The sequence below is a fragment of the Pelodiscus sinensis genome, chromosome 6 (assembly GCF_049634645.1).
Source record: "Pelodiscus sinensis isolate JC-2024 chromosome 6, ASM4963464v1, whole genome shotgun sequence".
Lineage (NCBI taxonomy): Eukaryota > Metazoa > Chordata > Testudines > Trionychidae > Pelodiscus > Pelodiscus sinensis.
In genome coordinates, this window is record NC_134716.1 from 95,836,311 (window position 1) to 95,863,538 (window position 27,228).

Genomic DNA, 27,228 nt, shown 5'->3' on the forward strand with positions numbered 1-27,228 from the left:
GTTTTTTTTGTTTTTGTTTTTGTTTTTCTTTAATTCTGGAAGTCCTAGAATTATAGAACTAGAAGGGTGGTCAAGATGCCATCAAATCCAGTCCCCTATACTCATGTTAGGTTCGGGCAACTTCAACTTCTAAGCCAATTTCTTAGTACAAAAATTTAGAGTTAAGAGAGTGACCAGTTCACTGATATCCTTTAACTACAAGCTCCTAAAATTAGTCACCTGCAAGTTTCAAACCCTTTTTTGTTATTATTTAGTCTTCCTTCCTAATCTTAGTATTCCGCATTATTATTTATCTCCCATTTAAGCCTTTAATTCTGCAAAAAATTATACACATTTAACTTTACACATGCAGCTGTTCGCATTGACTTCAAGAGGACGGTTCATGTGTAAGTTTAAGTTAATGCTTAAGTATTTTTAGGATTGGGACCTTACTTTGTACCTGAAAAATCATCATTCTCTAGATGAGCTCAAATAGTAATTTATCTTTGATAACAAAAAGTCTTTATAATTTGACTGCATTTTAAGTATATTTGTTAAACTTTAATTTAAAATAAAATGTTCACATATCTAAATAAAAATACTTTGTTAGCTCCATGATTGCATATTCCAAGATAGGTAAATAAACAGTATTTTTGTTTAGAGACTGTAAATGGAATATGCTTTCTACATACAGTTATACAAACGAATATAAAATAGAGTGCAGCAGTGGCTAAACACTGGAATAAGTTGCCTGGGGAAGTTGTGGAATCTCCGTCTCTTGGAGATATTTAAGAGCAAGTTAGACATACCTCTATCAGGGATGCTCCAGATCAGTGTTTCTCAACCAGTGGTATGAGTACTCTTAGGGGTACTTGAGAGAAATCAAAATTCACAACTGAATTTTGGAGAAAACTGAATTTTTGTTGTAAGATTTATAGTACTTTATTATTTTTGTACTTTATAGCAAAAAATGTCATCGCCTGTCCGGCTACGATTAAGTTCTTTAAGCAAATGTGTTGCAATGGTAGAAAAAAATTGTGTGTGTCTGAAAACTGTGGGTACTAGGGGTACTTCTAATTTTATTTTTTTTGAAAAGGGGTACTTTATTTAAAAAAAAAAAGGTTGAGAAACACTGCTGTAGATGGTATTCAGTCCTACCGTGAGCGCAAGGGTCTGGACTCGATGACCTCTTGAGGTCCCTTTCCGTTCTAGAGTTGTACAGGCTGGGGACCAACTGGCTAGGTAGCAGTTCATTAGAAAAGGACCTGGGCATTACAGTGGATGAGAAGCTGGACATAAGTCAACAGTGTGCCCTTGTAGCCAAGAAGGCTAATGGCATATTAGGGTGCATTAAGAGGAGCATTGCCAGCAGATCTAGAGAAGTGACTATTCACTTTTATTCGGCACTACTGAGGCCACATCTGGAATATTGCATCCAATTCTGGGCCCTCCACTACTGAAAGGATGTGGACGCATTGGAGAGGGTCCAGTGGAGGGCAACCAAAATGATTAGGGGGCTGGAGCACTTGACCTACGAGTAGAGGCTGGGGGGGGGGGGGGGGCGAAGATTTGATAGCAGCCTTCAACTCACTGAAGGAAGGTTCCAAAGAGGATGGAGAGAGGCTGTTCTCAGTAGTGATGGATGGTAGAACAAGGATCAGTGGTCTCAAGTTACAGTGGAGTAGGACTAGGTTGGATATTAGAAAAAGCTATTTCGCTAGGAGGGTGATGAAGTACTGGAATGGGTTACCTAGGGAAGTGGTGGAATCTCTAGAGGTTTTTAAGTCTCAGCTTGACAAAGCCCTGACTGGAATGATTGATTTGGGGTTGGTCCTGCTTTGGGCAGTGGGCTGGATTCAGTGACCTCCTGAGGTCTCTTCCAGCCCTAGGATTCTATGAATCTATGAATTGGCAATGGTTTTCCATAATGTACAGCATCTTATATTTTACATTATTTTTTCATAACTTATATACTAGTAATTCTTTAGAAGCTGGAGAAGCAGCCTCTAAATATGCAACTAAAATTCAACATGTAAATATAGTTAAATATTTATATTTAAATAAATATAATAAAAAAGGATATCACCTAGTTTTAGGCTCTGTAGATTTCGAGAATTCTACAAGTCCTAATATGAATTGTCAAGTTTTAATGGATACTGTTAAAAACAAATAAAAGAAACAACTTTTGATTTGAAATGTTTCTTTGAAGTGTTGCAGACTCAAACAATATTATTCTAATGAGTACTGGAAAATGAAATTGAAAGTTTATTTTCATTATCCACAAAACAAAACAGTGTTGAAAAAGATAATAGATATTTAAAAGCAGAAAATGAATAAATTAAATGCTTAAATGAATAAGAAATTAAACAAATAATGAATTGCATATTTCTGAGCACTTTTTGTAATAAAAAAATTGCAATGTAGTGCAAAAGAACCTGAAAGTGAAACAGAATGGAAAAGCATATATAGCTAGTTTGCCTTCCCTGCTTGAAATAATATAATAAATGAATAAGCAGAATAGTGAATGGTTAGATTTTTAAAATTATTTGTTTCAGTTATCTGTGGTGTTGAATGTAGTCTTGTGGTGTAGCATACTTTATTTTTTTTAAAAATGTTTTGAATCTAATGGCATCCTTTCTAAAATTTGTGATTGAAGTGTTTTTAAACCAGAAAATGTAAAGCAACAGAATTGTTAAAAATGATTATAGGAAGCCATTTAAATAATGTAGCAATTTCTGTTGGGCCACACAGTTGACATTTATATTATATTTCAAAGAAATTAATAATGAATGTAGTCATTTTCTTTTTGTCTGTGCTGTATCTTTCATGCATCTTATTTGAGAATTAGAATGCCAGTGGACTTCGTTCCTCCATTCGGAATAAACTACATAGAATGCATTGAATTTGAATGAAGTGTTTCATTCGTGTGACTAAATTCTTCTGAAATAGGTGTTCAGTATTTATTTTGCTATTAGAAAAAAGTTGATTCTTCAGGATAGCGTTGAAGCTGTGCTGGCTATTCTAACAAAGAAAAGATATGCTTGTCTCTGGTCCAATAGGGCTCCACAAGTGATATTCTGCTTCTAGTTACACCATCAAATCTAAAGTCTGGCATCAGAACTATCTTTTACATTGCAATACTCATTTTTACATGTTTTTAAAGAATCTTGTGGTTCATTTCACTGTGTGTAAGTGTAGATAGGATTAGACTTTCTGAAATTGACCTAATTTGCTTCAGTTCCAGCACAATCTCTTTAGATCTATCTCCCAAGTGGCTCAAATTCAGAGTACAAAATTGCATCCTCCGTACACATACATATAAATGGAGGCTCAGTTAAAGCTACCTGAAAACATGCTCTTTACATCTAGAGAGAATTGACCTTTCATTCAATAGATTGTACACAATCTATTTTGCTAACAAAACATATAGATAGTATCATGAGCTTTCGTGGGCTAGTCATCTGAAGAAGTGGGCTGTGCCCACGAAAGCTCATGATACCATCTATATGTTTTGTTAGTCTATAAAGTGCTACCAGACCATTTGTTGTGTTTTTTTTTTTTATCCTGTACAGACTAACTCGGCTGTCCCCTGAAGAATCTTTTTGATTATGGTAAAGTGATTCAAATTACTTTTCTTGTAGTTGGTTCTTTATCTTCGGAGGATCATGATTTTGACCCTACTGCTGAAATGTTGGTACATGACTATGATGATGAGAGAACTCTTGAAGAGGAGGAAATGATGGAGGAGGGCAAAAACTTCAGCTCTGAAATTGAAGATTTAGAAAAGGTAGGAGACTGGCTTTTACCGTTTTTTCCTAAACATACAGCTACTGTGTATTTAGTTCAGTAAATACAAAGGACATTCTGCCTTCCCTTTCATTTATCTTGTTTAAGGAAATTCCATTGCAACAATTGTAAATGGCTTTGAAGCCAATTTAAAATAGTCAGATTTAGCTATTGCATGTATGTGGGTGCACCTTCAGTTGAAAGTTGCCACAGGACTTAGTTGATCAGTTCCAAATATGTCAGTATTGTATTAATTAAAAGAACTTCAAAAGCTTATTGGTTAGTGCTATACACTAAACGCATTCTTTCTCTTCCTCCACTCCCTCCTTCCCCCCTCCCTCCCTGCCAGTAATTTTTTTAGCAGGCTGGCCAACAGCCTGGCTCAGTCCTGGCTTGTGCTGGGTCTGGGACCTACCCCTACTGCAGCTCTGCATTTAAAGTGTATTAGTAGTCCCAAGTTATTTTGCACACTGGCTGCTGGCCCCATCCCCGGGGACTATAGAATAGTTGAGTAAATGATAACAATTCATAAGGTTAATCAACTATTCAATTAACCAATATTTAACATCCTAGTCTGAAATTGGCTGCATACGCATATGTTTAATAGTGTACATTTGAAGGGCTCGCCAAGGGCAGCGCAGACCACGCTGAGCCTGTGCAGACTACACTGCACGGCCCCACTGGGCTAAAATCTACTCGCCATGGGCAAGTAGATTGCCTAATTTGTCAAGCCCTGTACATTTGAATTTTCTATATGTGGGACAATGTTGTATATTCGTAAGCTTTCATACCACCTACTCTGACCCTTTAGAAGTTACTAATTTTTATTGTACATTTAAACATGCAATTGTAAATCAGAAATAACAGGGTTTTAAAAACTAAACTTGGTAAACTATTACTCTACAAAATGACCTGTTTCCTGGTATTTTGGAAGAGAATTAATGCCAGTAAATTAAAGGATATATTGTTTTGGACTACAATCCTGCAAAGATTAACAATATGTGCTTAACTTTACTCTCTGTGAGAAGTCTTTGCTGTGGTCTTAAACGACTACAGGAAAAAATCAATCAGAATGTGAGCTCAACACAAATTTTAAAACAGCATTTGTAAATATTTGAAAATATTTTTATATCTGCATTGATATGAATAAGGCAACTGAATAATGTCTGGAAATTGCCACATTATTAATTGCAATGTGAAATACAGCCTGATGACATGTAAAAAGACAGAATTAGCAAAAGCTGCTGGAATGCAGTTGTCCTGCCCAGTCATTTCTCATTTTACCCCCTTTATCAGTCTCCCTATTTTCTCCTCCTCCTTCCCCCCAAAAAATGACCTTGGGAAGTTAATATAAAAAGTATTTTGGGGATGGATTGAAGCAAAAAGTAATAATTGTTGTGAAAGTCTGTTCCTGACTGCTTTTTGTATCTTTGGCTGCATCAGTGACTCTAGCATCTTGCCACAGTGTTTGTCTATAAGGTGATAATATGGTTGCTTCCTTCTTCACTATTTCATATTTTTAGTATATCTGGTATTATAAAAAAAATAGTTAATCATTCTTTACACTAGATCAGATAATTAAAAACTGTTTTTATATTCAATTACACTTTACTTGTAAGTCATCTCTTGCATATATCCAGTAAATAATTTTCAGAAAAATTTAAAAATGGTTTTGAATGTGTCTCAATACATGATTATGAGCCAAATTCAGCCATGTATTTAAAAAAATCTAATACCCATTTTTTTTCTAAAAAGGAATTTTTCTTCTTTTTTAAATTGGAGAGTTAGTCCATTTCACTTCACTATTAAACTTATTTTTTGAGAATTTCTCTTGTCCTTTTACGCCTGTACAACAATATGAAGTGTTTGATAATGTTAAATGGTAAAATATTTATATCTTTTCGTATATTAGGAAGGAAGCATGCCTTTAGAAGACTTACTAGCTTTCTATGGCTATGAACCTACAATTCCAGTTATAGCAGGTTCCAGTGCAGATAGTTCCCCAAGTGAACTTGCAGATGAACTGCCGGATATGACTCTGGACAAAGTAAGTGAAAACATTTTTGCCTCTATTTTAGATTATAGCTAGGAACTTGTGTGATCTTTGTCTTCCTCTTGATAATATGAAGCCAAGCATCCACACTTTTTTTTAAACTGTCACTCTTCTTCATGGACATTGAGAATCTGACCCTGATTTTACTTCCTTACAGTGTGCTTATTGAAGTTATTGATTTTATACAAGGATAAAAAAATTGAATCAGATTTTGAATCATTTGTGGTATTAGACTTGTAGTTTACATTGTTTAATATCACTTTAAAAAAAATAAATTTAGAACTTTTAGTAGTGTGTGTGAAATTAGGGACTAATATTTATTGCTTTAAATATACATACAATGTATCAAATTTCCGTGGATACACAATTAACTTGAAAATTTGCTCCTGAATACTTTGGAGCATTCCCTTTAACTGATATGAAAAGTGTTAGATTTATGGCAGGTGAGTGATACGTTCATATGTGCACAGATTGGGTATATTATCAACTAGAATAAAACCTGAAACTTCAGTGTTTTAAATTGAAGATGGGTTTTCCAAGTTCTCCTGAACTTTAAAATGGAGCGATGTGCACTCTGAAGTCCCATTAGGATGCACATTTCAGTGTTACCATGTTACAAAACACTTGGTCTGGATTGTTACCTGATGAATATTCATGTTCTCTTCTTCTCCAACTTCTCCAAGTGGGAAGGAGAGGATTGGATCATCTACAAACCCTGTAGAAGTTGCAGTTCACTGTTAGGGGAAGACTGAATTGGGCAGGACCACAGGATTTACATCATACTTTGTGCAGTCTTGCAAAGAACCTTCAGAAAAAGAAATGTGTGTCAGGACTATATTAACTCCTCCACAGAGTTCTGGGGGGCAGCTGCAGTGGAGCTATGATGCTAGGGAGTAGGGGAAACTCCAAGGGGGCCAAGTTGATGTACAGCTACAAAGCCTCCAGAGATCCCTGGGCTTCTTCAGATATGAGGGAATCCCCCAGTGGCTTTTTCCACTGGGGGCAATTCACTCCAACAAGCGTGCGTGTGTGTGTTTAAATAATCACAGCTTGGAGATTCCTTGTACAAGCTTCAAGTGGTTTTAATCAGAGGAGGCTGAAGAATCTCAGTTTCATCTAGGGCTTGTCTACACTGGCCCCTTTTCCGGAAGGGGCATGCTAATTTTTCAGATTGTAATAGGGAAATCCGCGGGGGATTTAAATATCCCCCGCGGCATTTAAATAAAAATGTCCGCCGCTTTTTTCCGGCTTTTAGAAAAGCCGGAAAAGAGCGTCTACACTGGCCCCGATCCTCCGGAAAAAAGCCCTTTTCCGGAGGATCTCTTATTCCTACTTCAAAGTTATCTCTTATTCCTACTTCTTCAAAGTAGGAATAAGAGATCCTCCGGAAAAGGGCTTTTTTCCGGAGGATCGGGGCCAGTGTAGACGCTCTTTTCCGGCTTTTCTAAAAGCCGGAAAAAAGCGGTGGACATTTTTATTTAAATGCCGCGGGGGATATTTAAATCCCCCGCGGATTTCCCTATTACGATCTGAAAAATTAGCATGCCCCTTCCGGAAAAGGGGCCAGTGTAGACGTAGCCCTAGAGTGAGTGGCAATGTATGTTTTGATATTTCAGAAGCTACATCACCATTGTTATGTATTTAGTAGTGCAGACAAAACCACTCACTCGCACTGTTTTCTATACTTCAAAAATCTCAGGGATTTGATTCCGATTTTTGTGTTTAAGTTTTAGGGGAGTGTAGAAGAATAGAATAACTTTTGGTAAAAAAGTTAGAGGTTCTATTAGCAAATACATTCTCTAATTTGCTAGTTCTAAAGGCTCAGAATCCTGTTTTTTAGTTCTAATTCTTTCATTTTCTTTCTCTAATGATACAGGAGGAAATAGCTAAAGACCTTTTGTCAGGTGATGATGAAGAAACACAGTCTTCTGCTGATGACTTGACACCATCAGTTACTTCACATGAAACTACAGACTTCTTTCCTCGACCCTTAAGATGTAGGAAAACTAGAAGTATTGCCAACACATTCTAAGCACTTTATAGATATATAGAAAAATAGTCGTTGCTGACACTATTTATTTCATTGTTGAGGAGTATTGGCATCTTGCAGGATGTTCTAAGTGGGTTTTGTTTTTGTTCACATTACTGATGATTCAGCTGTAGAATCTGATAGCTTTCTAATGAATTATGATCACAGAAAAATGGATTAATTTTTTGACAAATACCCAATTATTAATTTGGTTTTTAGTTTTAGTGCCCTCTCGTCCTTGTTTACAGGAAAGGGTAAAGAGCACACAATTAACTTTCTTTTCACCTAGTATTCATTATATCTCTTTCATAACTCCTTCTGCACACCTTTCCAAATTGATAAATGCTTTTTTAGCTCAATATTCTAAATCTAAAGCAGTTGGAAAACAGAATTTCAGATGGACAGTGTAGATAACAATTGTTTTCCAGATTATTTTGCTGTAGTTGTGTTGGGGCGGGGGTTAAATTGTAGTACTAGGCTCTTTCACTTGCTGGTCCCCAGGCCTCTTTTATACTTGCAGTGCCTTCTGAGACAAATTAACATAAGAAAACTCTTAATTCCTTTGACTCTCAGCTATCCATTTCTAAAACTGTCAGTGGTAGTGATAGTACCTTCTACTGTTTGATTCTTATGCTGCAGTTCCACAGAAAAACAAGAACAGCTATTGACCATTCTCTAAATGAAAACAGATGGTATTGTTTAGTTATAAAATAAAGCAAAATGGATGCAATCATGTAGTTCTATGTGCAAACTATAAAATACAAAGTAACTTTTTTTTTGTGCTTATAAAGCAAACACTACGTATGATGGTGATAAGGAATCTGATGGTGAATATGTTGAGACAGACAATGGTAATTCATCTGAAGATTTGAGGAAGGTAAATCGTGAAGTATTAATTACTTACATGTTATAAATCTCAGTGGACTTTTCTTACGATATATTTTTATCTCAATTTTTTTAATGTGTTTTAAGATGGTGCTTTAATCCTGGTATCACATGCATCTTGTATTGACATCTTTAATACTCATATGTCTTGGAATGTAATATTAAAGTGTGGGTTGTTTTGTTTTTGTTTTTTATCTTCAGGAAATAATGGTTGGGTCACAGTATCAGGCTGAAATTCCACCTTACCTGGGCAAGTACAGTGATGACGAAAAGGGTAAGTTCCTCTTTTTACTTCTACTTGGTTAAATAAATATTAAACATGACTTAAACCAAAAGTAAAAAATTGACCTCAGAATAATAACAATAATAGCTAAGACAAAATAGACAAATCAGCACAACCAAATTAGCTCATTATAATATGTAATCCCAGTGAATAACTTTGGGTATAAAATACTCATAGAAAAGGAGAAATCATAAAAATCAAATATTAAACCAGAAGGATAATACTAGACCCAACCATAAAATGGCCCAAGGAAGTGTTTGTTACCCACAGAAAATTAAAACTGCAGTTGACCATCAGGTGTATTATTCAGTTTCCCATATGACTTTCAGAAAATAACATCTTTGCTGCTCTTTCAGAGAGGTCAAGCACTTCAGTCATAATCAAAGAATATTATTGTATTGCCTTTAGGCTGGCAGAGGTTTGTGGGTATAAAATTGCTGCAGAAAACCATCAATCAACAATCTCTCTGTTCAAAATAATTTCCTTTTACTGGCTTGAAAAAAAAATCCCGTGATCATTCTATAAATGTGCATTTCTTTATTCCATTTGTTGTATGATTCTGTCCCTATAAAAATGAGGCAAAATAAATTTCAAAGAGGGAAAAATGAATACCATCTATTTATTGTTGCACTCTAATCAGTTGCAAGATTTCATGATGTATTAAGTTTCAGTTTTAATATTTACCTTTTCAGAATCTTATAGTGTTTCTGCACCAACATTTACCATACAGAAAGTTGATGCAGAAACACTATAAGAGTCTGAAAAGGTAAATATTAAAACTGAAACTTAATACATCATGAAATCTTGCAACTGATTAGAGTGCAATAATAAATAGATGGTATTCATTTTTTTTCTGTGAATTTTCAAAATTGTTTTGAATTAACTGTTCTACCTGTAAACTTAAACAATGAATGGTCCTGAAGCACCTTTGAGACTAACAAAAAATGTAGATGGTGGTATTGAGATTTCATGGGCACAACCCACTTCTTCAGATATTCTACCTGTAAAATTCTATCAGAAAACAAATCTAATTAAGCACATCAAGACTGTGGATGCTTTTGGAGATGTTTCCGATTCCATTATGCCATTTGTTTATAACTCCATTTTTATTCCTCTTTCCTTTCTGGGGTCACTGTTAGCTATTTAAAGTTAAATACAATGATAGGGAAATGTCAACTTCTTAAAACAGTTGAATATTATAGTGTTAAGTAGTTAGGCTTTCCAGGTATAATTTTTTCTTTAATAACGAACGGATAAGATGTAGGGAGGAGCAGTTGAAGGTTTGCACAGCTGTAATGTTTCAGTAGTCTTATGGGTTTTTTTTAAATAAAACTCCTGATGTTTCCTAAGATTTCATTTTTAGAGATTAGAAGTCCATAAAACATATTAAATGTATATCCTTGATAACAGTGACAAAAGCAGAGATGATTCTGGTGGTATGGGCTTTGTGTTCCCTGAAAGAGCTCTAAATTCAGTCTTGTAATGTTACTGTTTGTGAAAGTATTTTCTATTTTATTGGGCAGCAAAAATCTTTTGAGGTGACATGGTTTTTTATCCCTCCTCACTGTAGGAACTGCAAATCCTCACTATCTTGAGCTGTATCAGCCTTTGAGTTATTTGACTACCTTGATTAGATACTTTATCTAATTTTGCATTGTGTGCAGGCTGGATGTAATGTAAAAAATTTCAGTTTGTAACATTACATATTGTAATAGGCAAATTAGGATTTAAATTTTAATGAATGTTTGCTGTCAATGACAATTAATGTTCAAGTCATGTCTTGCATTTTGATATATGTAGAAGATATTTATAAAAGCCACTTAATTGCATATTATATTTTTTTTTCTACTGTGATTTGACATAATAGCTATAAGTACCCAACCCAGACTCATTGCAGAACATATATGCAAGTAGCTGTTTACTACTTGAGGCAGAAATCTAAATGTTAGCATCCAGACCAGCCTCTTTAATAATATAGCAAGAAGTTTTTTGAAGACAATGGATGCTTATGCATTTTTTTTTCCAGCATGGAAAGTATTTGAACTGACCAAAGAATAAATGCTAGTGCTATAATTAATATTTTTATCGCTCATTTATTGATTAATGTTTTTACTGTTTTCTAGGATTGTGTGCAAGTCTAAGCAAACAAAGGTGTGACTATATCAGTTAGTTGTAAAACACTCAACTTTATGTAATGTGTAAATATGCATCTATTTCTTGATTATTATTTTTTTTTGGTATTCTCTAGGGCCAATATATTGTTTTTTGTGATAAATCCTTGCCCTTAGAATTCAGTCCTTTCCTTCCTTGTTCCAATGTAGCCTGAATCTGTTCATATTTGTGGTACAGTGCAAGGCATATCTCTTCAGTGAGGCATATGGAAAGAAAGGATGTGAAGAGGGCTGGTATTTGTGCATGTGACAAGATACTGTCAGTATGTTTGATTTTATTATCTCTAGCTACTTTCTTGTTTTCTGTCTTTGGGGAAGCTGGTGATTTCTTACTCCATAGATCTAAAACATTTGTGCTAGAAGCTAACGTATATAAATTCATATATTTACATCAGATGATATTTTTTTAATCTATAATATCAAAAACACCAAGATAGGTGCTTTCTCTCACTCTCTCTCAGCACATACACACACCCCCTCAAGCTTCCTACATACCGCTTATTTGTATCTCAGTGGATTTTTCCTCTTCACAGTGTATGAAAATGAAGATCAGTTACTTTGGAGACCTGAGGTGGTTTCAGAGATTAAGATTAAAGAATACCTTTTTGAGACTTCGTTAAGAACTGGAAATGAAAAAGCTATTGGGAGAATTCCTGAAGGAATACACACTCGCGACAATGAACAGGTATGTGTTCTATCCTATCCATTTGTGGCACATTGCTTCCAAACTAGTGGGTGTTCTCATTGTGCATATGTGCAAAAGGAGTAGTACAATAGTCAAACATTTCTTTTTTACAGGAAGTGCAAAGTATGACCCCTGTGAGTACTTGGGCATATGGGTCTTTAATGTCAGTGTTTGTGATACAGCATGTGTATATGGTTGTTATGTTCTTAACAAAACAGATCTCATATACCTCACATCAAGTTTAGATATCCAAGTATATCTTCTTTGTGAAATCTTATTTTAAATTAGGGATGTAAAATCCTGATTAATCAGTTAACTGGTTAAATGTTAGTTTAACCTAACATTTAACCGACAAAGCAGTATCCCAGGCGGGGCGCACTCCAGCTTGACTAGAGCAGCCCCCAGCTCTGCGGGACTGGCTTTTGGCCGCAGTCGTCAGCCCTTGTTAACCATCAACTTCTCCCCAGAGCTGGAGGGAAACCGGTTAACTGTTACCCGGTAAACATGCTGAGGATAGCTTCTGGCCCCAGCCGCCAGCCATGGTTAACCATAGGTATGTCAACGTGTAGTCGACTATATGATTAACTGATAAGCCTAGGCTACACGCATTTTCCCCCCCATTTCCCTGTACAGGCTGTCCTTGCTATAAGTTCAAGATGTGTTCCAAAACACTTGGACTTAGAGCAAAACTACTTAAAGTGGGGAATTTTTTTCCCATGGCTGACTTCCATTTGCACAAATTGGGGTTTTTTTTGTGTTCAACTTTAGAGCAGAGAATGGGAGGACTTATAACACATCAGTTCTTACAAGTGCGGAATGGATGTATACCGGCGCAACTTATAGCAGGGACGCCCTGTATCAGAGACAGAAAGTGGTGGGGGGGATGGAGCCAGTTAAAAGCCGATTTTCCCCCCAACACTGGCTCCATGGTGCCGCCATCCCCTCCCTGCGTTGCTGCCTCTACCACAGGCAGCAGTGGGGAGGGAGGAGCAGGGCAGGCTGCAGTGAAGCGCAGCTTCTGTCCACAGTAGGCCCAAGCTCCCCCCCTGGACAGAGCATCCTATGGAGCAGCATCTGTCTGCAGTGAGCCTGGGAGGTGGCAGGAGCCTCTGTCTGCAGGGAGCTTGGATTCCCTGTGGACAAGGACTGTGCTGGATCAGCCTCTGTCTTCGGGGAGCAGGTGGCTGGTCTGCATGGAGAGCTGGTTTTTAAACCGGTTTTCCTTGCAGACCGGCTCCTGCTTGGCACCCCACATTGCTGTCTCTGATGTGGGATGTGGGGGACCCATTTAACCATTACCCAGTAAGGATGATGCTTATCTGGTAACCAGTTACCTATTCACATTACTATTTTAAGTAGTGTCTTTTTTATTTTGTGAAATTTTCATTTTGTATAGTTAAGAATTGACCGAGATGAAGTTTGCTCACTGAAGCTAGACATTGTAGCTAAGGAGTAAGATACTAACTTATTTTTAAACAAAAATATGTCCTTGATTTCATAGGCACTCTATGAACTTCTCAAATGTAATCATAATATAAAAGAAGCAATTGAGAGGTATTGCTCAAATGGAAAGGCATCTCAAGGTAAGAGATTTACGAAATGTTATGAATACTTTAAGACTCTCTTCAAAGTTATAATGTATAGAAATACTAGGATCAGGTTCTCAGCCCTAGCAAGTGACCCTTTTCACCACTTAAATGGAACAAAGTAGATGTAACATGACCCTACCTGGCCAGTTGAGAATTTCTTCTAGCGGAATTCACACCTGGTGTAAAGATGGTAGAACTAGCTCCTACACCAACCGTTTCACTCTTCCCTACTTTGATGGGGGTGGAGAGGAAGTGGAGCAAAGCTGCTTTGCTCCTCTGTGGCATTTCTGAGCCAGTTTATAGAACTACTGAAATCAGAGGAAATTATGTTAAGTTAGAGCAGTGTGCAGGGTACTCTGACTCATGCCAAGGCTGCTCGATAATCAAGTAACTCTGTGACATGGCCCCACCCTTTTCTGTACTGAACCCTGACAGTGTTTTATCAACACAGGATAGCTCCACTGTGTAGTAGTAGTGTAGGTCAGTTTGTGTTTTCCACTTCTTGTCCCCAGCCTTTATGCTTTTCTTAAAAGTTAGTAGAGCTGATCCGTGTAGATAATGGAGGGGTGTTTTTTTTCTCCACACGTTCTCCTTCACCCCTATGCACAGATGAAAGCAAAGGAAAACTAAGGGCTTGGTACTATGTACATCTTCTGAATGGTGCTAATCTCCTTCAACTGTCACAGACTTAGAAAGAAGCTGAAAGAACTCAATACCATGCAGGGTTAAGCCCTAAAGCAGGCTGTGGAAATGTGGGAAAATGAAGTAAAAATTATTTATTTTTTTAAAAGACGCATTATAAGCAGTCCTGTTTTTATAAAGTTCTAGGTGAGGATGCTTTTGTTATTCCACAGACCAAACTTCAGGAAATATAGGTTGAACTTCTGTAGTCCAGCGTTCTCTGGTCTGGTAACATCCATGATCCTGAATGATTTTATTTAGCCAGATGGCCACTTATCATGATTGTGGTCAGATTTTCTGCAGTCCCATAAAGTTTGTTTAAAGCAACTACTAATGTGAATGGGTAACCAGTTACTCGGTGATGCTTACCAGGTAACTGGTTAAGGGTGATGCTTACTGGATTACGGTTATCTGGTGCCCAGGAGCAGCCCCGCACCCATGGCCTAGCTTCGGTGGAGGGCTGCTCCAGCCCTGCTGGGCCCTTGCACAGGGCTGGGAGCCAGAAGCTCTAGTGTGGGAGCTGGCAGCAGTGGCCCCAGCCCCAGCATGAGCGTTGGAAGCTGGCAGTAGTGGCCCCTGTCTCAGTGTGGGGTCTGGGAACTTGGGGCCTAGGAGCCAGATGAATCAGTTCATTGGTTAAACTAATTAATCAGGATTTTATATCCCTAACAGCCACCAGACCTGGCTCTTGCTGTTCTGTGCTGTTATTTAGCTCTAATTTACCCCTAAATGTCTTCTAAGAGCCTGGTAAGCAGTGGAAGTGTTGGTAATAGTGCTAAACAACATTGACCTTCCATGGTCTGGTGAAATCTCTGGTTCAATACCAGTCAGTTCCCAGAGTGCCAGAAGAGAGAGGTTCAACCTGTAGTCCATGAAGTCAACTAAGGCTTTTGGACAGTTTCAAAATACCGTTCTGATGACAAGTTGGTAAATATGATATTCTTACCTTGTTACATGTTACAGCTTTAATCTCCAGTGTTGTAATGTGCAACATTTGTAGTCCTACTAATTTTATTTGCCATACTATGTATTGCGTGCTGTATCATTTGAAGTGAACAATTATTCCTTCATTTATTTAGTGAGACTTTTTAGCTAGTAAGTATAATGTGATAAATATGTGAAGATGTGGTAAGGATAAAATGGTTGCTGTTACATCACGTAATAAAAATATTCTGTGTATAATGAATATTTGCACTGTAGAGCAGTAGTTCTCAAACTGCGGTCTGCGGACTACTGATGATCCGTGGCTACCTTCCAGCTCAACTCCCTTCACCTGCCCTCCCTTTCCTTGCAGCAGGGAGCCCACACTGGCACTCCAGCCTCGTGTCCCTTCCCCCGCGAGGTTGGAGTGCCAGCGCTGCCTTTGGGGGTGGGGGGAGAGCCCTGAGCCTCCCCGCCGGATCTGCCTCATGGGGGAGAAGTGGAGCAAAGTGGAGCCAGAAGTGGCTTCTCCTGCTGCCTCTCCCCCTCCTCCAGCTGGGGAAACAGAAGCACATTGATGTGCTGCCTGAAGGCTTTCCCCACTGCTTCCATGGGCCAGAATCTGTCCAATGGAAGCAGCAGGAGGCCGTGCCTGAGATACTTTCTTTCGTGCCCCATGCCACTCACAGGTATTGTAAGTGCCCCTCGTGCCCAGACCCCACACCCCCACCCTGCTTCGACACCACCTCCCGCTGAGACCCCGCACCCCCAGCCTGCTCCTGCTCACTCACTTGCTCTTGCACCTGCTCCCCCAGTCAGACACCCTTCCCCCAGCCCACTCCTGCACCCTCCCTCCTGGCCAGACACCCTACTCCCACCTTTGCTCCTGCACTGTCTCTCCTGGCTACACACTGCACCTTCCCTTGCTCTTGTCCCCTTACCCCCCCGGCCAGATACTCTGATTCTGTACCCCACCTCCCACCCAGATCTCACCCCCTCATGCTGCCCACTTCCCACCCAGATTCCTGCACTCTCACTCTATCTCACTCATTGCCAGCCCTGTCCCGCACACTGAATCCCTTCTTTTTGTCCCCTCCTCAGCCTAGGGTGTCCACTAAACCCGAAACCCCAGAAGAGTAAACCTGGCCCATGGGAAGCCCTGAACTTCAGTCATCCCTGTCCCTCCCCCTCTTCCCATGGGACTGGAGCACCAGAGAATTGAGGTGTCTCAGTTGGGGGTCATATTCAGTGAGGGTTGAGGGTTCTGGAGGTGTTTTTTGCTCCTCACTTATGTGGTCCCCAACTGATTTTTTTTTTCATATGGGTCAGTGGCCCCTGATCGAAAAAAGGTTCCCCACCCCTACCATGAATAAAACATTGAAACCTTTGTGTTAGACATAAATTAATATTTTACTTTATTTTAAACGAAGTTTGATAAACTAACATGAGAAAGTTAAAACAAGTAATCTGTTTAATATTTCCTTTCTTACAAGGAAAGATTTGCAAAGTAAGATTAAAGCCCAGCAATGTAAAAGGATGCTGCACAGTAAGAAAGTTATCCTTGTAGAAGCAGTTTGAGATCAGAGGAAAGTGTTCAGTCCATGGAACTCTCCCAGGGTCCTATCATGGGGTATGTCTACACTAGTCCCCCTAGTTCGAACTAGGGTGGCTAATGTAGGCATTCGAACTTGCAAATGAAGCCCGGGCTTCCTTTGTATGTTCCCGGGCGGGTGCCATTTTTAAATCCCCTTAGTTCGAACTGACTGCCTGCGGCTACACGCGGCAGTCAGAAGTGAATCCGAACTAAGTCCTTACTTCGGATTAACTGTTACACCTCATTGCAGGAGGAGTAACAGTTAATCCGAACTAAGGATTTAGTTCGGATTCACTTCTGACTGCCGCGAGTAGGTGCGGGCAGTCAGTTTGAACTAAGGGGATTTAAAAATGGCGCCTGCCCGGGAACATGCAAATGAAGCCTCGGATATTTAAATCCCAGGCTTCATTTGCAAGTTCGAATGCCTACATTCGCCACCCTAGTTCGAACTAGGGGGCTAATGAAGACATACCAATAGGAATTTCAATTTGCTGTATTGGGCTTGCTGGCAGGTTAAATTTCAGTGACAGGTGGCTGTCTGGTCATTCTCAGTGGAATACTTGTACTCCTTGAATCTACTCTCCACAAAGTTTTACCAGAATCCTGTTTTGGAAACTGGTAGGGGCTGGTATTAGAGTTCATTGATTAGCCAACTTTTAAATAACTTACGATTTCACTTAGCAGGAAATTCTTTTTTTGGCAAAGAGTTTATGTGTATTGCCCGTAAGGTGAAATTATTTTGTTTTACTGAGTAACAATAATACAAAAAGGACATTTAAAGCAATAAGCAGTAATTACTACAGATTGGACCTCCCTGGTCCAGCATCCTTGGGACTTAATCGGTCCCAGATGAGGGGTATTGCCGAACCAGGGGGGATCATTTCTGGCCCGGCCTGCTGGCCTCGCAGACCTCCTGTTGCCCTGCTGGGCAGCTATTGCTGCCATGACTCCAGGACCCTCCAGGTAGCCACATGCAACGTGCTGGGGCTCTGGGACCTGCCAGGCAGCTGCAGCTCCCTGCTCCAGTGAGCTACCGCGGCTCCTAGCCCTGCCAGGCGGCTATGCTGTCATGAACTGGGCAGAAACACTCTCAGTTCACTGAAGGCAGCCCACTGCCCTGATGGCCCTGCAGGGATCTTTGCCACTGGCCTTCCACCAGGGACTCTCTGGTTCTGCAACATCCGTGCTGGACCATCGATGTTGCCGAATCAGAGAATCCCAGTTAAGAGAGTTTCAACCTATACTTAGAACCCAAACTGCCTCATAATAAATGTACAGAAATTTGTTTTGCCTCTTTAGTGTCTTGTTCCTTGATAAGATAAATACATGTCCCCTTTCAGTATACTTTAATGTCAAACAAAATTAAAACAAATTATGCCTCAACAGAGATTGTCTGCTATTATACACTTTGGTGGGAGAATGGAGATGAGGAAAATGGTGATGGACATTGATGAAGATTACTTAACTTAGTGTTTAATACACGGTTCACTACAGTATTTAAAAAACTGAGTAGCAATAATATCAAACTTCGAAAAAGCAAGTGTAGTGTAGGTTAAAATGATCCATATATAGAATACGAACCACATGCCATTAAACCATGTGTTATAATGCTTAGATACTAAGTTGAGGTGCCTAATAGGAGAAAGCTCTGCAACCCCATGAAAACAAGTTTTTTTCTTTGATCTGTGTGCATGTGTTGAAATCAGTTTTTTCTTTGCCTATTCTGCTTCACATGCTGGTGGTGTTTTTTTTTTTTTCTTCTTCTTCAAAGCTTGGCAGATTTGGGCCCAGATTCACAAAGGAATTCAGACATTGCAAATATAATATTTAAGCATCTAGCCACCTACTGGAAGCCACAGCCCCATGTTAGATGTCCACACTTCCTGTACAATGCATAGGGTAAATTAGGTGGCTAAGAATGGGATCTACTAAAGCCAGCCTGCTGAATGAGAAGCCACCTAACTTAGCCAATAGGAAATGCTTAGGAAAGAATGAGGCCTAACCCTCTACTTGTCTCAGGTAGTTAGGCATCTATCTCTGTTTGAGTTCTCAGCTTCGAGCGCCTTTTTTGGTCAAGAAATGCAGGAGGTGGCAGAGAGCTCTCTCTCTCAACTTTTGGCATAGTAGTTCAGGTTCCAGATGCAGTATGGGAGACCCAAGTTCAATCCTCTACCACGCTCCACATCTGATGTAGACAAAGTATTTGAACTCAGCTAAGTGACTGCTCAGGTGTATGCACTAATCACTGAACTATAGATTCTTTCTCTGGGCTGAAGTATATTTATTTATACACAATGGAATACCTTTAATAGGACAGATTGAGAGACAGCCATACCAGAATATTCCATAGTCCAGCTGCTAGGGCAATCACCTGAGGAGTGGAAAATCCAAGTGGGGTAAATGACATTAAGCAGAGTGGGAACTGAATCTGGGTCTCCCACATCTGAGATGAGTTCCTTAACAACTGGCTCAAAGGTTATAAGGTCAGCCAACATTTTCCCCCCAGCAGCTTTGTCTGGATTTAGGCATACTCTGAAAATGCCTGCTGGATTGGGCCTTTCTGGTGAGCGGATCCTCTTTGGGTTTAGGTATGAGATAGGTCCCTGAGGTGACTTGAGACAGCTGTGTGCATGCTGTTTGGCAGAAACTTAGTCCAGGCCTACACTAGGGAAGACAGTCGACCTAAGATACTCATCTCCAGCTGTCAATCGATCTCCACAGCATTCATCTCCTGGTAAGAGGACTAGGGATGTGAATGGTTAACTGGTAAGCATCACCCTTACTGGATGTGCTTACCAGTTCTGGTTAACTGATATTAGGGTGGAGCAATCCCTCCACCTGTCATGGGTTCCAGCCCTACAGGGTTTGCTGCAGGCGGGGGGAAACTCCAGCCCGGTCAGAGCAGCCCTGTCTGCCCCCATTATATCAGTTAACTAATTAGTCAGGATTCTACATCCCTAATGGAGTCAAGCCCCTAGGTGGAAACTCTGGCACCTAAGGATTTTAGATGCCTCCAGGGTCAGGCAGCAGTTAAACAAGAGTTTTGAGGATCTTGGTGGTGTCTAAATGTGGATTTAAATACTTAAAGGAGCAGGTAGGTGCCCAAGCCATTTTGTGCACCTTGCCCTAGATGACTATAAATAGAAAAAAATAAATAAATGAAACTCTGCAACCATCCTTCATCCAAGAAATTACTGCATTCAGAGTTGATGATTAGCAGATTGTCATTTTTCTAAACAAGCGTATTACTTTAATTAGAGCCCTTGGTGTATTAAGAATAAGATGTATTCTAAATAATTTAGTAGTTGCTCTTCAAAGAGCATTAGGATTTTCATGCATTTTATCAATAAAAATGTTTGTAACTCAGTATCTGATGGAAATTATCTGAAAATAAGTGCTGTTCTTTTTTTGGGAATCATCTAGAAGAGATGACAGCTTGGACAGAAGAAGAATGTAGAAACTTTGAGCATGCACTTCTGATTTATGGGAAAGATTTTCATCTCATACAGAAAAATAAGGTAAATGAGGTGGAGAGAATGGTATAGGTTAGTCACTTAACATTTTGTAAAAGCAACTCATTTACTAGAAGCAATGCCTGCAGTAAATTATAGTTGACTTCATTTGCATGCCAACTTTACCACAAACGTCATTGAACAGTCAACATTTTCATGATCAGTCAATCTATTAATCTCTGAAATAGTGTTGTATTTGCATTTCTTTCATTTATGAATTTATAATTAGGGCCCTACCAAATTCATGGCATGGAAAAACAAGTCATGGATTGTGAACATGAGAAATAAGAATGGCCATACTGGGTCAGACCAAAGGTCCGTCTAGCCCAGTATCCTGTCTGCCGACAGTGGCCAATGCCAGGTGCCCCAGAGGGCGTGGACTGAAGACAATGATCAAGCAATGTGTCTCCTACTATCCTTCTCCAGCCTTTAACAAACAGAGGCCAGGGGCACCATTCCTTACCCCCTGGCTAATAGCCTTTTATGGACGTAACCTCCATTAATTTATCTAGCTCTTTTTTAAACTCTGTTATAGTCCTAGCCTTCACAGCCTCTTCTGGCAAGGAGTTCCACAGGTTGACTGTACAGTGTGTGAAGAACTTTCTTTTATTAATTTTAAACCTGCTACCCATTAATTTAATTTGGTGTCCTCTAGTTCTTATATTATGGGAACAAGTAAATCACTTTTCTTTATTCACCCTCTCCACACCACTCATGATTTTATATACCTCTATCATATCCCCCCCCCAGTCTCCTCTTTTCTAAACTGAAAAGTCCCAGTCTCTTTACCTATCCTCATATGGGACCCATCCCAAATCCCTAATCATTTTAGTTGCTCTTTTCTGAACCTTTACTAATGCGAAAATATCTTTTTTGAGGTGAGGAGACCACATCTGTACGCAGTATTCACGATGTGGGCGTACTATAGTTTTATATAGGGGCAGTAAGATCTTCGTCTTATTTTCTATCCCTTTTTAAATAATTCCTAGCATCCTATTTGCTTTTTTGACTGTTGCTGCACATTGCATGGATGTTTTCAGGGAACTATCCATGATAACTCCAAGATCTCTTTCCTGATTAGTTGTAGCTTAATTAGCCCCCATCATACTGTACGTATAGTTGGGGTTATTTTATCCAGCGTGCATTACTTTACACTTATCCACATTAAATTTCATTTGCCATTTTGTTGCCCAATCACTCAGTTTGGTGAGATCTTTTTAAAGTTCTTCACAGTCTGCTTTAGTCTTGACTATCTTGAACAGTTTAGTATCGTCCATAAACTTTGCCACCTCACTGCTTACCCCTTTCTCTAGATCGTTTATGAATAAGTTGAATAGGATTGGTCCTAGGACTGACCCTTGCGAAACACCAATAGTTACATCTTTCCATTCTGAAATTTACCATTTATTTTTACCCTTTGTTTCCTGTCTTTTAACCAGTTCTCAATCCATGAAAGGATCTTTCCTCTTATCCCATGACAACCAAATTTACACAAGAGCCTTTGGTGAGGGACCTCGTCAAAGGCTTTCTGGAAATCTAAGTACACTATATCTACTAGATTCCCCCTTGTCCACGTTTGTTAACCCCTTCAAAGAACTCTAATAGATTAGTAAGACAGGATTTCCCTTTACAGAAACCATGTTGACTTTTGCCCAACAAATTACATTCTTCTATGTGTCTGACAATTTTATTCTTTTCTATGGTTTCAACTAATTTGCCCGGTACTGTCGTTAGACTTACTGGTCTGTAATTGCCAGAGTTGCCTCTAGAGCCCTTTTTAAACATTGGCGTTATGTTAGCTGTCTTCCAGTCCTTGGGTACAGAAGCTGATTTAAAGGATAGGTTACAAACCACAGTTAATACTTTTGCAATTTCACATTTGAGTTCTTTCAGAACCCTTGAGTGAATGCTATCCGGTCCCGGTGATTTGTTACTGTTAAGTTTTTCAATTTGTTCCAACACCTCCTCTAATGACACTTCAAGCCGGGACAGTTCCTCAGATTCATCACCCACAAAGGACGGTGCAGGTTGGGAATCTCCCTAACATCCTCAACCATGAAAACTGAAGCAAAGAAATCATTTAGTTTCTCCGCAAATGCTTTATCGTACTTGATTGCTCCTTTTGGGTCTCGATCGTCCAGGAGCCCCACTGGTTTTTTAGCAGGCTTCCTGCTTCTAATGTACTTAAATGTTTCGCTATTACTTTTTGAGTTTTTGGCTAGCTGTTCCTCAAAATCTTTTTTGGCTTTCCTTATTACATTTTTACACTTAATTTGTCAGTGTTTATGTTCCTTTCTATTTACCTCACTAGGATTGGACTTCCACTTTTTAAAAGATGCCTTTTTATCTCTCACTGCTTCTTTTACATGGTTAAGCCATGGTGGCTCTTTTTTAGTTCTTCTACTATGTTTTTTAATTTGGGGTATACACTTAAGTTGGGCCTCTATTATGGTGTCTTTGAAAAGTTTCCATGCAGCTTGCAGGGATTTTATTCTAGTCACTGTACCTTTTAATTTCTGTTTAACAAACCTCCTCATTTTTGCATAATTCCCCTTTTTAAAATTAAATGCCACAGTGTTGGACTGCTGAGGGGTTCTTCCCACCACAGGAATGTTAAATATTATTATATTATGGTCACTATTCCCACGCGGTCCTGTAATAGTTACCTCCTGGACTAGATCCTGCGCTCCACTCAGTACTAAATCAAGAATTGCCTTTCCCCTTGTGGGTTCCTGTACCAGCTGCTCCAAAAAGCAGTCATTTTAAGGCATCGAGAAATTTTATCTCTGCCTCTCGTCCTGAGGTGACACGTACCCAGTCAATTTGGGGATAATTGAAATTCCCCATTATTATTGAGTTTTTTATTTTGATAGCCTCTCTAATCTCCCTTAGCATTTCAATCACACTATCACTGTCCAGGTCAGGTGTTTGATAATATATCCCTACTGCTATGTTCTTATTAGAGCATGGAATTACTATCCATAGTTATTCTATGAACATGTTGATTCATTTAAGATTTTTATTTCATTTGATTCTACATTATCTTTCGCATATAGTGCCACTCCACCACCCACACGACCTATTCTGTCCTTCCAATATATTTTATATCCCGGTATGATTGTGTCCCACTGATTGTCCTCATTCCACAAGGTTTCTGTGATGCCTATTATGTCAATCTCCTCCCTTAATACAAGGTGCTCTAGTTCACCCATCTTGTTATTTAGACTTCTAGCATTTGTGTAGAAGCACTTTAAAAAAATTGCCACTGTTTATTCGTCTGACCTTCCCTGGTGTATTAGATTTTTGTATATGTGATTGTTTGTCTGATCTGGCCCATACTTTATCATCTCCCCTCCTCTATTTCTGACTAAAACCTAGAGAATCTCCATCAATGGACTCTCCTCTAAAAGAAGTCTCCGTCTGATCCACATGCTCCTCTGCACCAATTGGCTTTCCCCCATCTCTTAGTTTAAAAACTGCTCTACAACCTTTTTAATGTTTAGTGCCAGCAGTCTGGATTCACCTTGTTTTAAGTGGAACCCATCCTTCCTGTATAGGCTCCCCCTATCCCAAAAGCGTCCCCAGTTTCTAATATATCTAAACCCCTCCTCCCTACACCATCGTCTCATCCACGCATTGAGACTCTGAACTTCTGCCTGCCTACCTGGCCCTGTTCCTGGAACAGGAAGCATTTCTGAGAATGCCACCATAGAGGTCCTGGATTTCAGTCTCTTTCCTAGCAGCCTACATTTGGCCTCCAGGACATCTCTCCTCCCATTCCCTACGTCATTGGTACCTATATGTACCATGACCACCATCTCCTCCCCAGCATTACACATAAGTCTATCTAGATGCTTCGAGAGATCCGCAACCTTCGCACCAGGCAGGCAAGTCACCATATGTCTCCCAGTCATCACAAACCCAACTATCTATGTTTCTAACGATCGAATCACCCACTACTAACACCTGCCTCTTCCTAACAACTGATGTTCCCATTCCTGGAGAGGTATCCTCAGTGCGAGAGGTATCTACAGTGCAAGAGGATACCATAACATCCTTTGGAAGGAGGGTCCCAACTATGGGATGGTTTCCCTCTGCTCCCATTGACTGCTCTCTTCCTCTGAGCCGTTCATCCTCCTTAACAGCACTGGGGCTGTCAGACTGGAGGTGGGACGGTACTACAGTGTCCCAGAAAGCCTCATCAACATACCTCTCTGCCCCCTTTAGCTCCTCCAGTTCAGCCACCCTGGCCTCCAAAGCCCAAACTCGGTCTCTGAGGGTCAGGAGCTCCTTGTATCGGGTGCCCACATACGCCACCCACTCACCCACAGGGCAGGTAATCATACATGTTACACTTGATGCAATAAACAGGATAGCCCCCCACTCTGCTGCTGGGCTTCTGTCTGTATTTTCTCCTATGAATAAATTTGATTATATATGGTGTTTTTATTTAAATGTTTGGGATATAGATTATAAAAGTTTTACGTTTAAAGAAGGTCAGAAGTAACTAGCACCTTCTAAGCGCCCCCTCTAAACTCCCCTCTCAAAACTCCCTCCTGTTAGGAATCACCCTGGTCACTTCCTAGCAGGGTTTATAAAGCTCTGGCCTTCCTGATAGCTCCTCCCTCTGGCACGGCTCAACCAATGAGCAGAGAGTTTAAGATTTCAAATCCTAATTAAGGCTCACAGCTTCCAACAGCCAGCCTGAGCACATGGCCTTTCAAAACAAACACAGACAAACACAAGCCCAGAATCCCCAAACACAAACACCCACACACTCCAGACAGCCACTTACCCTAAGGTGCTGTAAATTGCCCCCTCCTTCACCAGAAGAGCCCCTCTCAAAACTCCCTCCTGTTCGCAAACTCCCTAATCGCTTCCTAGACTGTGAAATCTGGTCTCCCCCTATGAAATCTGGTTTGTGAGCTTTTATACCGTACATATTTTGTGGAGGAGACTAATGTTTCTTGTTATCCAAAAGGAAGTTGCAGGGAGGTCACAAGATTATTTTAAAGGAAGATCACAATATAATCACTCTTACTTCTGCACTGCTTTGAGAGTTGGATGGTTGGAGAGTCATGGCTGTTGGCCAACCACCCAGCTCTGAAGGTAGCACCCAACCAGCATCAGTGCAGAAGTAAGGGTAGCAGTACCATGCCTTGTAGCCCCTACTTCTGCAGGGCTGCCTTCAGAGCAGGGTGACTGGACAGTGCTGGTTGCTGATTGAGGGACCAGCCCTGCAGGCATCCGTGCAGAAATAAGGGTGGCAATAACCACACCAAGCCATCACTTTTGCAGTGCTGCTGACAGCTCTTCCTTCAGAGCTGGGATCTCAGCCAGCAGCTGCCACTTTCTAGTTGCCCAGCTCCTATGGCCATGCCACTACCAAAAGCAAGGGTAGCAGTACTGCAGTCACACACACACACCTCCTTTTTGGGCCAGGACCCTTACAATTACACTACCATGCAATTTTAAAATTAAATATTTGAAATAATGAAGCTTACTATTTTAAAAATCCTGTTGTTGTGAAATTCACCAGAATGGACCATGAGTTTGGTAGAGCCCTATTTATCATTTTGTTTTGCTCTATTTTATGCTGCATATGGTTTAATGGGGGCTTTACCTCCTTTAATTCATTCTCTGAGTCTAGACCAGGAAAAGATATCTTAATTAGCTTATCCATCTCATAACCATCAAGGGCTTGGAGTTCTGCAGCTACAAAGGACACAGCCATTAAAGTTCTAGCAGGAAAGTGGAATACTGTGAAATTACCATTCAACAGTAATTCTTCTGGCTAAGGAGTGGTGATGTGGACTGACTCAGCAAAGAGACAACTATCTACTCTTTAAATGGATGGATGAAAGCTTCAGGGGTAGGAAGAAGAAATAGGTGGAATAAGAGCCTAGATAGACTTCTAGATTTGTGTACTCAAAAACTGACGCCTCTTTGTATAAGGAAAACAAGTGTATTTGAAGCCTCAAATTGCATAATGCATGTTGATTCATGAATAAGAGGGATAAAATGGATGTTCTGGATCATCTAGACCAGGGGTGTCAAATTCCCAGACCCTGGGCCATCCCCAACTAGAACCAAATCTGGTCCATAACCATAAAAAAGTAGTGTTTCCAAAATATCCTATTTATTTTTCCCTTTTAGACTATTACTCTTCACATTGCTGTTAGTTTTTCTCCCTTTTTTAACTTAAGAATTTATGAAGATTCAAAATACGAAGTTATGGACTGAGACTGAAACTTTAATTTCTATCATGGACACAGTCTCAGTGTAAAACTTATTTTAAAAATGGAAGCCTGAATTTTCTGTTGCTGAGCAGATAAACTGCCTTATTGAATGGATATAAAATAAGTACATTTTCCAAATTTGGATTATTTGAAGAATCTCAATAAAGAATTTCTTGCTCTTGCTATAGGAATGAGGTAACTAAAGAGATTGCAGAGCTATGGGGAAGATGGAGATTATTACAAAGCCCCTCCCTCCTTTAACAATAAAAAAAACAAGTTAGGCTTTCCTGTCTCATTTTAGGTGAGAAGTAGAACAGTTGCTGAATGTGTAGCATTCTACTACATGTGGAAGAAATCCGAACGTTATGATTACTTTGCTCAGCAAACAAGGTTTGGAAAGAAGAGGTACAATCATCACCCAGGGGTCACGTGAGTGTTTGGAATATATCTTTCCATTGACAGTTCTGCATCTAGAATTTTTCCCAGATTTTATTGGGTGGTGAAATCTTGCAGTGATGATGGATTAAAGAAATAAAATCCCATTTCTTATCCATACACCATTTCTAATATAGGATCTCTTTCTAGGGACTATATGGATCGGTTGGTAGATGAAGCAGAAGCCCTTGGTGGAGCAGTACATTCTTCAGCCTTAACTTCTAATAGCAGAACGGAACCCATTCCTGATCAACAGCTAAGCATTCTAAACTCTATATCTGCCAATGATTTGACAGGTAAATCAAGAAAAATCAATATTGAAGTTTAAAAGAGCATTCTCTGTAACTGTACCTCAAAGTCACTTTTTATTGTGTGTGTATTTTTTT

The 27,228-nt window shown here is 39.7% G+C and overlaps 1 protein-coding gene across 3 annotated transcripts in view; it reads left to right on the top strand.

The window, feature by feature from the left end:
- The window catches only part of MIER3 (MIER family member 3), a 32,381-nt gene that overhangs the window by 1,247 nt on the left and 3,906 nt on the right, over positions 1–27,228 (top strand). For 2 of the 3 annotated variants that reach the window (XM_075932417.1, XM_075932420.1), the window contains 10 exons: positions 3,621–3,766; positions 5,678–5,812; positions 7,695–7,815; positions 8,639–8,724; positions 8,934–9,006; positions 11,720–11,871; positions 13,373–13,454; positions 20,080–20,174; positions 26,709–26,836; positions 26,993–27,138. In XM_075932417.1, the coding sequence (XP_075788532.1) occupies positions 3,621–3,766; positions 5,678–5,812; positions 7,695–7,815; positions 8,639–8,724; positions 8,934–9,006; positions 11,720–11,871; positions 13,373–13,454; positions 20,080–20,174; positions 26,709–26,836; positions 26,993–27,138 (1,164 nt within the window). The remainder of the gene's footprint in view (positions 1–3,620; positions 3,767–5,677; positions 5,813–7,694; positions 7,816–8,638; positions 8,725–8,933; positions 9,007–11,719; positions 11,872–13,372; positions 13,455–20,079; positions 20,175–26,708; positions 26,837–26,992; positions 27,139–27,228) is intronic. The other variant, XM_075932419.1, reaches the window with a different exon arrangement.